General features: G+C 41.6%; 1 protein-coding gene across 1 annotated transcript in view; it reads right to left on the minus strand.

The window, feature by feature from the left end:
* The window catches only part of plxna4 (plexin A4), a 241,034-nt gene that overhangs the window by 6,293 nt on the left and 220,630 nt on the right, over window positions 1–14,111 (minus strand). Inside the window, 3 exon segments of the mRNA XM_040035324.1 lie at window positions 2,849–3,018; window positions 8,782–8,972; window positions 11,123–11,222. Coding sequence (XP_039891258.1) covers window positions 2,849–3,018; window positions 8,782–8,972; window positions 11,123–11,222 — 461 coding nt within the window.

Genomic DNA, 14,111 nt, shown 5'->3' on the forward strand with positions numbered 1-14,111 from the left:
GCATGCAAAGTAAGCAACAGTTTAGACAGCATCTTTACCAAAACTGGGCAGATGTAAATAGGAGAATTATTTCTGTTCTAAAGGCAAAATGTGACCAGAACAAATGTGATTCTAACTAGTTGCTTTTCTCTTATTTTTTGAATGCATCCACACTTTAACACTGGTACCTAACAACACCTGCAAACAGCTAAGTCCCCCTTGTGGTCCCTGAAAACCACCTCATGCAGCCCTTTGAATCTGCAGTTTTAGGATGTTCTGCCCATTTTGTGGAATGGGCCTAATGAATTAGCTTACCATTGGCAGGAAAAGAATCACAGATGTTGTGATGTACAACATCTCACTGGTGCCATTATGGCATAGACATGCAGTGAGCTAAATTTGGAATTAACAGCTTTATAAAGGTGACCTGACTGAGTTTGGTTCCAGTCAGGGCCTAAGTAAGCAAAACTGTGCTATTTTATTCCTGTGATAGGCACCTTATACTTAGGTCTGCCACAGTGGTAGTAGTAAGCAATCTGAGTAGGATTGTGTTGCAGTATGATGGCAGAAAAGAGGGGTGTATGTGGCAGTTTTGCACAATAATTAAAATTCTGTCTGTTCCATCCCGAAATGCAGCGCATATAGACGGACACACGCGGACCAAATACAGAGGAGTGAGGATGAGAGCGGACACTAACACACTGCCACTAATCCAAAAGATACCATCTGGAGATGCTCTGGGAGCCAGTGACTCATGTACGCACATACTGACTGTACACACATACAAAACATGTTACAACTCTGTCACACAATACATACAAAACTAACAGTTTAACTAAATTTAACTTTGCACCATGAAAATACAGTTTATTTCAAAAACTTTATTTCAAAAAGCAGTAAAACTGCTGAAAAAGAAGTTTAAACTGTTAAACTGTCCACACCTAGTACATTTGCCTTAATCATCTGTCGTGATTCTGCAAGGTGTGCCACCAACCACGTCATAGGCATAGGCAAAGTTACTATGCATCTCTGTTGACAGTCAAGCACAAGAAAATGCTTTAAGAACCAATATCTACATATCTAAAGGCTATTTCAGCCGTTAAGATGTGCAGGACAAATGATAATTAGGTTTTATAGTGTTTACAACATGCCTTTTGCAGTTTGGTTTGATCTGAATATATCTTGGTGGTCATTTACACTCATATTTAGCACTGTGCACTTTGCACACTGCTCAATGCACATTTTAAAATGTAGTGTAGCAGCATCATAGAGGTATAGAAAGGCATAGTATTTTTTTTTCTTTTTGATAGTCTTGCTTTGATGTAAAGGACTTGGACTATAAAAGTTCAGCGATACATTAAGGTCACTTTCAGGTCTTTAGGGTGTATGGAAACGTGGTCAGCATTAATCATGCCAAAGCAACTGTCTGCTTTTATTTTAGAAAAAATATGAAAATTTTCTCACTGAATGGGGGAAAATAGTGGTTCACAACCTGATTTCAGTATAGATTTTGCAAACTTCTAAACATTCATGTAATAAAAAAAACAAAACTGTTGACTGGTAAGCTATAGCAACAAATACACTGGCATGATGTGACAATGGTATAAGGCTGAAGGATCTAACATAAGTTAGGTTATATCAGGGGACACAGAAGGAAGGGAACCCTCAAGGTGGGGGTAGTAGTAGAATATAGGGGCTCCTGCTGCAGTTGAAGTTAATGGCGTGTACAATAACTGTGGAACTGACAGGTTTAATGGGATGGGGGCTCAGCTTGGAAGGGACACTGACATTATTATTTTCTACCATGAGACAAAACGAAGGCTTCTGTTGAAGCCAAGATTGCAGTCTTTTAAGATGAGGTCATGAGGTTATGCATATGCACGCGCGGGGAGGTGCTTAAGGGCACAATCATACGCACGTTCCACACTGAGAAGGTATTTGTGGTGGCATCAGCACAAACTGTGCTCAGTCTCAGTGGCTTTTTCTCAGGCTGTGCTATGATAAATTGTGCTTTATTTATAGCCCTACAGTGAAAGTCTAATGGGGAGAAGCACGTCGACTTCTCAGAACACTTAACACACACTGTGACTGGCCCGGTAACACAGAGAAAAACCCTAAAATTAGGCTCATAAGGTAAAGTAAATAATATTTTCCTTCAGCCTCTCCCTACCCATTCCTTTATGTCTATTCGTCCCTCGATACACATAAATTTTTCCTCCAATATCTGTGGTTCTCCTGGGCCTTGGGTTGAGTGATGCATGCTGGGATCTTGGCAGAGGCTATGAGGCTAATGAGATATTAGTGTGCATTTAACTCCCACTGTGTTCACTTCCTTTTCTTCACCTTTTCATTCCTCTGCTCACCCCATTCCAGGGCACTGTCAGTTATTTAACCCCAGCCAACCTTTTAAGGTGGACTCACAGGGGTCAATATGGTATAAATTAATCAGCAGATATTAATTTAGAGGTGTACTTGTGCACCTGGGAGTGAACATCTGTCACTTTAGAGAATTCCACAGTGACAGGAATTTTTTTTTTTGGCCCAGTTATCCATGATAATAGATGGAGAGTCTTGGCAGCCAATTGGATTAGCCCCTTGTGGTTGGCTTTAATGAAGATTACACACCCCTGTGGTTAATGGATATTAGGAAAGGAAGAGGCGTATTGTGAAACTTGGCTCTGACAGGGCAATACCCAGGCAATGCCAGAGTGCCTGTAGTACTTTTAAAAATCAAAATGCCCATCAATGATCCAAATAACTGTTTAAGGAGTCTTAAACATTCCCATTCTGTGCGCTTGACACCAATTACTTGGTGTGTATGCATATTTCCATATCAGCACCCACAACATATTTAGATTCAGATACTCACCAGTTGCTCTTCCATGTGTGTCGGACATGCGGGTCATGGATGTTGTGTTTGTCGGCCTGCTCATCCAGGAAGTCAAACATATATTTGATGGCCAGTGGCAGAGCGCTGCCTCGATGGGCTGTGCTAAAGATGGTCTCAAACAGGTCATCCACAAACTTCTGTAGCGTACCCTACAGAGCAAGGAGAGGAGAGTTACAAAGATTCAGTCATTCTCTCATTTTTCAAAACTTCACTAACAGTAGCAGAAATGCCATTAATATGTATATTTGTTTCTGTGTCAGTTTGAGTTGTGCAGTGCACGACACTTTCTCTCCCAGCGCCGATGTTTATGTGTCTGACTCATATCTCACAGACCCTGCCCTTAAATCTGCTTGCAGCTTTGATGGGGGAAATTGTTATTTCACAGCTGACTTTTAATAATATCTAGGAACAGGAGGCGCATCTCCTAAGCCTCTTTGTGCTGCCGGATTAGCTCCCACACTGCACCATTGACCCTAATTTGATTTAATGTTGGTGACTTTAAGAAGGAGGAGGAGAAGAGAGACAGAGAGTGAGAGAATCTAATCCTCTTGTAAAGAATGAGCTGATGGGATGCACGGGAAAAAGGCGAGAGCCAGAGATGGAAATGAAACCACACAAGTTTCCTATCAGAAGAAGAGGCCATTGAGTGTGGCAGATGAGGTGTGTACAGGCATTGGCAAATAAAAATCCAATTTGGGTGGAGCGGGTGACCAAATCACAGAGTCAGGAGAGATAGAAGGGGAGAATGGGAGGAGGGAATCCTGTTAGTTCGACAATCACGGCTATAATTCTAATGTGGCCCACATTCCCGGCAGCTTACCATTTTTCTATGAAGACGGTATCACATCTCTATATCAAGCCCACGTGCCTTCCTAGTTGCTAAGGGAAGGCCTATCGGGTACATGTGTGCAGAGACAGTGAAATCTGTGTATGTGCCTACTAGTGCTTAGGCTGTGACATTTTACGTCATCCTCGATCTCAAGGGGTGCACCACTATCAACACTGTCATCATCACAGGGTTCTCTTGGTTCCTGGTGGAGCTGAAACTGCCAACATAACCCCCCCACGACCATCTACCCTGTCATTAGACTGCACTCTAAACACAATGTGTCATCTGGATGTTTTGATGCCATCTGCCTCCGCATTGAAATGCAAGGAAAGCGACGTTGGGGATAGCAATGAAACAGGGAGGCTGAGACAGGCGCGCGCGCGCACACACACTCTCAAGTGTACAAGTGGAGGGAAAATGCAATCCTTCCCTGCACCAGTCCACACACGTGAACACGTCCTGTACCCACACTCAAGAGTGTCACTGATGGAGCTAATATGAGAGATGTGAGTGGCGTTGCCAAGGAGAGGTATTTATTGGTAAGGTGAAAGCCAAACGCAGTCAATTACACTGCCTGTCTGCCCAATCATTTCTCAGCAAGAGAGATGGCCAGCCAAGATAAACTGGTTATTTCTCAAAAACAATCCATCTGGAAAGACGATGCGCTGTCTGTAGTCAGAAGCCACCTTCCTGCACTCAGGAACGGGATAATGGCAGGAAAATGGAGCGGCTCACAGAGGCTGAGAGGCGACGTGTGCATGTGTGAAGGTGTGTGGAGAACTATACAGTATGTGTCATGACGATAGCTGCTCTGTTTTTCCTGCCTCATCCCATTCTGGGATCTGTAGTTTGTTTATTAATTTCTTTCATATGCCCTGCACTTCACAATCACTATTGCGCCTCTCTTTCCCTGTTAACTGATCACCAGACTTGTTGGTTTTCCGGTGTGTAGAATCTCACCACTAAATGTCAGCAGATTGCAGATTTTTAGTCACCTGTTTTCATACACCTCCCAGTTCTACTGCATAATCCTGCGGTGCTACGGTGGCCGCTGTAGGACAAACAACTCTGGTCACTGTTTAACTGTAGTGAGTGTATGCTGTCAGCAAGTGTTTCCCTCTCCTGATGTGTATATCTATTAACTCTGTGTAAGGAGTTGATGAGTCAGCCAGTGTTAATCAAACTTTCTTCAAAGTGGCGCTAACATTGTTGAACTTGGGCACTTTGGTCTCATACGATGTGGGAATCTACTTAATTGGTTTATCAGAACAATGGTATTATTTTTAGGACATAAGCATGACCTTAAAGGTGGCATTACGTTAGCTTTTAACCAGCTGTTCATCTTCAACAAACCAGCGTCTGCTTGTATGTATTCTTAATGAATTCATTCATGAAGTTTGTGAAAATACGTTTTGGAAGACGCAAGTACACACTCGTGAACAAGACCCCGAGATACTTAAAGTCCTCCACTTGGGGCAGGAACTCGTCCTTCGCCCGGAGTGGGCACTCCACCCGTTTCCAGCTGAGGGCCATGGCCTCAGATTTGCAGGTGCTGATTCTCATTCCCACCGCTTCACACTCGGCTGCGAACCGTTCCAGAGCGAGCTGGAGGCCATCACCCGATGAAGCCAACTACATCATCCACCAAAAGCGGAGAAGGGAGCGGGAGATCGACGGACGGTGCAGCCGGTGCTGCAGCTGCAGTGATGCGGATGCTGTACCGGTCCATCGTGGTGAAAAGAGAGCTGAGTATAAAAGCAAAGCTCTCCATTTACAGGTCGATCTGCATCCCTACCCTCACCTATGGTCACGAGCTGTGGGTAGCGACTGAAAGAATGAGATCGCAGATACAGAAGCGGCGGAAATGAGCTTCCTCTGAAGGGTGGCTGGCCTCTCCCTTAGAGATAGGGTGAGAAGTTTAGGTATCCAGGAGGGGCTCAAGTAGAGCCGCTGCTCCTCCACATCGAAAGGAGCCAGTTGAGGTGGTTCAGGCATCTGACAAAGATGCCTCCTGGGCGCCTCCTGGGTGAGGTGTTACCGGCATGTCCCACCGGGAGGAGGCCCAGGTCAGACCCAGGACACTCCGGAGAGATTATATCTCTCAGCTGGCCCAGGAACTCCTTGGTGTTCCCCCAGACAAGCTGGAGGAGGTGGCTGGGGAGAGGGAGGTCTGGGCTTCTCTGTTAGGCTGCTGCCCCTGCGACACGGCCCCGGATAAGTGGAAGAAGATGGATGGATGGATGGAAGGTAATTACCCACTAATCAATGTATAAGTATAAGCAAAATATTATTTTTTTTAGTATTTAGTATTAAATGACCTCAAAAAACAACTGACTGCAGTGTGTACTGTGTACTGACTATAAGAAGTATGTGGTATCACTAGTTCAAGATTCTTTATTCGTCACATGCATAGTTATACAAGTATAACACGCAGTGAAATGTAACCTGACACGCTCCTCGACTTGTGCAAAAAGGGGGGGAGAGAGAGGAAGAACATTATATATTATATACATTAGGTGAATGTGTAGTAGTAGCATTGTATGCTAGTGAATGTACAGAATGTACATTAAGTGTAGTATTCCAAGTCAAGGTAGAGACAAACGAAATATGGTAAATAATCACATACTAACCTTTGTCTTTGTCAATTCAATATTTATTTATATAGGGCGAAATAGTTCCCCCAAGGTGCTTTATATTGCAAGATAAAGACAGTACAATAACAATGACTGAATAAATCTATTAGACAGTCACGGTGATATATCTACTCAAAAAGGCAGACATCAGTGTTTCAAGTTGTATGGTATTATGTAAATGTGCGAGATTCTACTATAAGACCTTTGGATGGGCCTATGAGTTGCCATGCTAAACTTGGGAATAAGTATTCCTCCAGATCATGGCAAGCTGTCCAGGTGCAGAGGAAGCGAAGAAACACCAAAAACCCCACCAAAATTATGATGATTACTATGCTTCAGTACTGGGATGATGTCAAGCTGATATGTAATTTTGTTTTCTGCAGTGTTTGTAGTGCTCTACATTGGTCCTGCACAACTCAGCCATAGCTCCTAAACACCTTCCAGTGTAGCACGGTAGAGCATTAAGGTACTCTTTGGTAATCTTTTCAGCAGAGCGACCGTGGTATGTGTACGTTAAACCTCTGTTTAACAGCTACAATAAATCCTTTAAGCTTATAGCTGTTACTCTGGGTTTCTCGTCTATTACTCCACTGTGAATTCATCTTAGCTGGGTGCCCACTTGCAGGCTAAATTGCCTCAAATTATAGGCAATTTGTCTAACTGTGGACAGATAAGTATCTTAACTCCCTGAGATAACTTGTTTAATCTGCCCAGCTAAATGCAAATCAACAATTCCTGATAATAAAAAATGAGATTCTGTTTTGCAGATCTATAGTGGGATTGGTAGATGGGATGATAACGTGTACTGTTTTAATGTTAAGCATAAACTTTTTCCACCCTACATTGCAAATATCTTAATGATGTGTTCGGTATCAATATGAACAACAGAACGAGCAGCGTATCATTAGTTTAAATCATTTGTGTTTAGATTTTGAGCTTAGATCGAGATAAATAAATATAACTGGAAAGGGTTCCTTATTGCTGTAAATGCTTTTGTGGTTGTAGAGGCTGTTGTTCACCGGAAAGCAAACACGCTTTCATAAAAACAAAAACAGCAGCGGCAAAAAAAGAGGATTTGTTTGCCTATTATCTAGATGTACTATTTCAAAGACAAGTTGGAATTGGCACACCCAAATTAGTTCCATGTTCCTGCTCATTAGCCAACATGTTCCATAAAGGATGATCATCCTGCTTCTTCCCTCTGTGTCTGTTTAACGGATGTGCTACCGGTGTGTTTGAGACACTCCACTTTAGACTCCTGACACTTTTCATTTATATTGCATATATTGCACTGGGTTTATGTTCTCTGTGTTAACAGCTAAACAAAGACATTCAGGAGATGAAAAGCGGAAGTGCTGGTGAATTTAAAAAAAACACATCCTAAACATTTTCAACTCACAGCCTCCCACTTTCTTTTACCCTCCCCATATGGCTGTGTGAGTCTGATAGAAAGGGTGTATTGGTGTGGGGGGGGGAGAGGGACAAGGTGCTTTAAGAGTGGATTGTTCATTTGCATTCAGCTGTTGGATCAAAGTCACATTTTCCTCCAAACCAAATTAACTGTATTTTTTTTTTCCTTCTTAGGGGCCATTGTCGCAAGGCGCATTCAAAGAGACCAATTTTATAGTCATTTCTATATTTGCCTGATAATTTTTTTTTATAACAGAAAAACCTTCACTGGTTTCATCGGTCTTTTCTTCTTTACCCTTTTTGATATGCTGCTGCATCAATGCAACAGTAATGAAAAAAGAAAAACAAACAGAAATATCCATTTTCTCGTTCTCACCTGAGGGGATAGAGGAATACATTTGAATAATCTTTTCCACTGAGATGACTCATCCAAAGTAAACATGAATATTTAAATACAGCGAGGGATTTCATTCGTTATTATAACACGGGGTAAAAGATGGAGTGACCTTTTAGCCTTTCACCTGCTGAACTGCTTCGCTTAAAGATGCTACTGCTGAGTTGGATAACTTTATTTTGTCTGGTTTGATCATATAAATTGTGCGCGTAGCATTGGGTAAATTGACCAAGTTGCTAGATAAAGGAGACCTATTATGCTTTCCTGATTTTTCTCTTCAAATTAAACATAGGGAAAGTTTATTTGAGTTAATGAGAGAGGATATCCCTAATGTGGTCATTACAGAAACGCAGCTCTGTCTGTGAGCACTGTACCCCACCCACCAGCTGTTCAGTCTTTCTGTTTGTGAGGGGCAGCTAATCAGAATAAAGATAGCTTAAAAGGAAGTTAAAACATCTTTTTTTTTTAAAAACAGTGGATAAAAGGATGGGCTGCACCAAAGCCCAATATAATATAAATAATGATTATTTGGCCAGTGAATCATGCAAAGCTACTCTAGTAGAGACTAAGAACAAAAATATGGACCTAGAGGTTAGCACAGTAGGTCCTCACAGATTAGTGTCTCTCCTAAACATAGATTGCTAACCTTGGTGGCCAGAAGTCTTGTCAGGTAGATCTCAGAGACCATCTTGCTCCCGCGGTCGCCCTCTTTCTGGTCTCCGTGCTCGTGGTTCTTAACCAAGTGCCAAACCTTCACCCCACTCTCCAGGTCGGGGGTGATCATAGGAGTACGGGTACGAAGGCTGTCGGGGCTTCCAGTGTACTTGATCATGTTTTCTGTGAGAAACAACACGCTTCAGTTTATGAAATGCTGCTAATTTATGCAAAACACAGAGTCAGATAAGTGTTAATTTTCTTTTATAAAAATTGTGCCTTCATTTTATAAAGATGAGTAAAAATCATTAAAAACGTTTTGTTTTGTTGTTCAGATAGTCACAGAAGACAGATTAAAGCTAAATCAAACTAGTGAAAAGGAAAAAAAGAAAGAATCAGTCACAGGCAGCACAAACACAATACAAAAAAGAAAATGCAACCAAAAAGGCAAAGAAAACTATAACCTGCATGTCAGCAACAGAATGTAGTTTCTTGGTCTGAGGTTTCCAATTTACAGGTGTGTGAGATTGGATATGAAACTTTCAGAAAGTCTGCATGGTTAATTTTTCATGGCTTCTTCTCCAAGTGACAAGACATAACATTGCCGCCTGACACAAAATCGAACAGGTGTCAGACGAGATGAAATATGTATGGCCCACCCAATGGCCGGAGCGGCGATGACATTTCCAAACACATGGCTCAATGAATGTTTACACAGTGTGAAAAAAAAAAATTGATCAGTGGGTGCGGTTTGGAGAGGAGTGCAAAAAAAAAAAAAAAAAAAAAAAAAAAAAAAGAGTGATTTTCACCGTGACAGAAATCAATCTGTCCAGAGAGAGAAGCAGGAGGAGTGTATGGAGAAGAGAGTCTGCGGGAAAATAAGGGACAGCTGGAGACAACAGATACAAAGTGTGTGTGTTTTTTATGTGTCTGTGTATTGACTACTCATATTTGATCGCAGTATGATCAACTAAAAAAATTCAAACGCCTGCGTCTCCTATAGGGCACTTCACTGAGCGTTATTTGACTGTAGCTTTGTTACAAGGTTAACAAACCACATACACTATGCAGGACAAGCGCGACACAAAATGTGCTGCTTTGAATTGTTAGCTTTGCCCTTGTGGTATGGCAGAACAGTGTGCTCATTTTGTGGTAATTATTTATTCAAGAAGTTGGAGAGCTGAGGGTGATGCGTAGTGAGTGATACACAGGAGAGAGAGTTTCTTTTTTTTTTCTTTTTTTATTCTATTCTGATCCAGCTCCGCGCGCGCTGTTATATTTCCCGTGTTTCCCTTCTTTTCCTTCTTGTGGTTTTTTGATGGGAACATTACATCAAAGATCAAACACAAAGGTTTCTCCTTTCATTCTCCAACTCAACATGTTATAGAGAATGTTTGTCTGAATCTTTGAACTTTTTTCCACAACTTTCTCACCAGCCCCACTCCTCTTCCTCAGCTCTATTAAATTCACCCTTGTCTATTTCTTCACTATTTGGCTATTGTACTCAGGGAGAGTTCAAAGTCACTCTCAAGTACCACACTAGTTGTGAAGTGCATCACACTTGCATTTGAAGTCAGTCCCTTTAAAAATAAATACATATAAATAAATATATATATATAGTGGGGTGTGTATGGAGGGGGGGTATTTCTGGCATCCTCCTTCTCTCCCTCTTCTGTTGCACCACTCACCTTGCCCTATCTGGTCTAATTTAGAGCTGGAGAGATGAGGTGAGACCATATGGAGATGAGACAATGCTAATAACGTGGGACCACATTTGAAGTGTCTGAAGTGTTTGTGACCAGTGAGGCTTAGCCCTTTGATCATCAACAAACTTGATGGTTTTTCAGGTTCAAGGAGACGTGTAGAAGGCACACAGGAAAAAACACAGGCACATGGAAGGATAAGAGGAGCCACTTTGGATTCTCAAGAGGCCGGAACAACTGAGGAAAAAGTGCGTTTTTGTCTCTTTATATTTTAGAAATCTTGTATTTCTGGTCCGCCACTGCTGACATGCAGGGTCCTCAAGTGATACCATCCACTGCTGCAGGGTCAGTGAGTTACTCTAACAACACCGGATTATTAAACAAAATGGACAAATGCAATATTTTTATTCCTTGAGTGGATTGTTTTATTTCAAATAAATTTATACGTATAGTTTTGCTAATAATTTTCATTTTCATTACCAAGCATCAATTCCTAATATATTTCTTTTACTGAGTTATAAATACATTAAAAAAAACAAAATACATATAGTTTCTAAAGCAAACTCGGTCCAGCTAAGAAAGTGGCTCTCTGATAACTGAAACTTATGGTACAGAAAGAGGCCGGCTTACCATATTTACTTGCAGAAGTTCGGGACACGGTGGAGTTATTTACAGAGTTGTAGGCTGTAACTTGCTTGGGAACCAAGGCCATTACTGCATTATCAGGTACCTGAAACACAAATATAATGTAAATCTCTCTTCAAAACAATAGCAATTTTCTGTGGTATTTCTTTCCCCATTTGTACACATTTCTGACACAGCCACTAAGAATAGGAAAAAAAACCCATATCACTGCGTAGGTGTCACTTTCTGTATTTCCTTCCATCTATTCTTGTTTCGGGTGAATAAACAGAGAATATCTTATTACCCTTATGTGTTTTGCTTTGCCCACACATACATATGATGACTGACAGTGGGAGGGAGAGTTTAGCAGAGCATTGTGCAGGCCTGTGTGAGAGAGGATGTCACAAAGTCTCTATTCAATAATACCTTCCCTCTAGGGTGGCGTGTTTGTGTGTGTGTTTGAGAGCATGTGTATGAAGATGTGAAGTGTGTGGAAATGAATGAATGAATCAGTCAATTGCATGCTCCTCCTTCCCCAGTCTGCCAAATAGGATTCAATTAATGAAACTGGGATGCAGCCTCTCCCACCAGTACACACACACACGCACATAATGCCTCTATTCTACATAAAATGACTACCCAGGCTGCAGGCTAAGCCCGGGTTAATTGAAGTGATCTTTATCATCGTGTGGGTGGATGCAACCGGGGGGGTGGGGACTTCAGTCCATGTGTGTGTGTGTGAGGTCCGGGGCGTTATTAAGATTGCGTTGTTATTTCACCCTTTCACTCAATCTGCTCCTTATGCATAATATGTTTATATCATTGTCTGTATAAGGCCCACAGGGCAGATCTCCTCCCTGATCACTGCTCTTATATGTCGAACCCATATGAAATAAGCAGAGCGCAGTGGAACATAATAGAATGTGAAAAAGAAGGAGTGGCATTTGGGGAAATAACATTTGGAGAATAAAGGCAGAAAACAGAGCACACTTTCCTGAAAGAGAGGAGGCGGAGAGAAATGTCTCATTATGGGCCTGAAAGATCAGATATGGAAAATGCCATTTCTTCTTTTCTTTTGCTTGTAGCTACCATGTGACGTTTTCCCGAATGAGAAGTTTCCACTTAGTTTGTGATGCAAACTGTGACAGTACAACCAAGTGCGGGGGGAGTTTGGCTAGTGGCAGATCAAAGCTGATTAGTGTAATAAAGAACAGCACATGATTCTATTCAGTGTGTCTGGTTGGCCATATTAGCTTCAGATTGGACAAACAATACTGATGGAAAATGTCTGAAGGAAATGGCTAAATATAGCTGCACATCTGGGTTCTTTAAGATGGCATCAATCAATAGAGTGCATCAATGGATTTGATCTCACTCACAACGATCTACGGATTTCAAATCGGATCATTTCAAAGAAATGAAGTCTGTAACAGAAGATTAGAAATGCTAAATATGGGACTGCAGATGCCCTTGACTGAAGCTTGAATGTGTTTGTGATGTCCCCTCCCTTTCTAGCTCTGTTTAGCCTCCTGACAATTTCACAGACGATGCCATGTTTTTTTTTCTCCCTCTCTCGGTCTGTCAAGGATAAGGTGCCCTTATTCCCCAGCCTGAAAAAATGAATTAACTTCTGTCTTCATTATCTTATCTCCAATTTGAATCAGCTCCCTAATCCATTCCACCCACGCTTCATACTCACAGCCTGTTGACACTCGCTGCTGCTGACATTTAATTTAGGCACCACGTAAACTGCACTTGGAGGGCACAGTCGCTACTTGCTCAACTGCTTGAATTATTAACACCTTATTGACAATACAGGCCTGTTTCCCCATCCAAACTCCTTCCATGTGACTGGATGTCCAGTTATGAGTCATGTGGCACAAAACACCTGCTGATTCGTGTCAAAGTCTCTGTGTAAATGCACCGATGTATTTAATGAGTGACACATCTTTGTATTTTGTGCATTTGTCTTCGTTTGACGGTCTCTGACCAATGATGTGTGTCCACGCCAACATTAATCAAAGTCAAAAACAAGATGATCCCCGGAGGCAGCACACCTGAAGCCCACTCCACACAGGGGATTACTCCTAAGTGTCACTGTGCTGTTGGCAAGTTCCTTGCCTCACCTTGTGAGCCAGGCAGATAACATGTGGTGTATAAGGGGATGTCCTTATCTGTCAAGTACTTGATAGATAACTGCAATAAGTGAACTCTGAATTATCTAGTCAGCTTAAGGAAAAGGAGAAGATGAGTTGCAAAAGCAGCCACAGATAGTGAGATGATGTGTAGTAAAGAAAGGGAGACAGATTGTATGCAATACTAAATGCCAGGTGCTTGTGCTCACTATCAAATTTTCTTCTAAAAAAAATGTGAAGTGATACATTTGAGGTTTGCTGCTGAAATGCAACAAAAACTTTTCTAACTTTCTTTAAAGTTTGTGCAATTTCAAAACTTTGTGACTCAGCCCATAAAAATATGAAATAAATAAATAATAAAACTACCCGATTTTAATTTTGACCCCAAAAAAAGGATAGCTCAGGATAGGATACAGGAGCATGCTTGATGTTGTTTGGCATTCACATGTGCAGCATGGGTTTGTCCATGAGGAGGAAGTGTCTGAGAGAAAGGACTGACGTCTTTAGGTGCTACAGCATCAGAACCAGCATACTCATCACATTATGCTCCTTGTAATTTTGTGCTCTTTGTGCTCAAAATGGTATTTAAGTTAAGAACTGCTGTTTTTACACGCTGTGGACACGCAGCACGTAGAACAAACCCACAAGTGCATGTGGGTAAGAAGACGATCTAAAAACAGCAGCTACATTAAAAGCAGTGCTTTGCTGCCCCAAGAGGCTATCTATAAACAAAGATCTGCCGTTTTTTATTTAATGACAGCATTTCTTTTTTTAATGGGTGTAGTCGTGGAACTTTAATTACACCTTGTAATGTGAATTTCTGTACTGTATTAACTACAAGCCTGAAATTATAAGGTTCA

The sequence above is a fragment of the Simochromis diagramma genome, unplaced genomic scaffold (assembly GCF_900408965.1).
Source record: "Simochromis diagramma unplaced genomic scaffold, fSimDia1.1 OVJJ01000816.1, whole genome shotgun sequence".
Lineage (NCBI taxonomy): Eukaryota > Metazoa > Chordata > Actinopteri > Cichliformes > Cichlidae > Simochromis > Simochromis diagramma.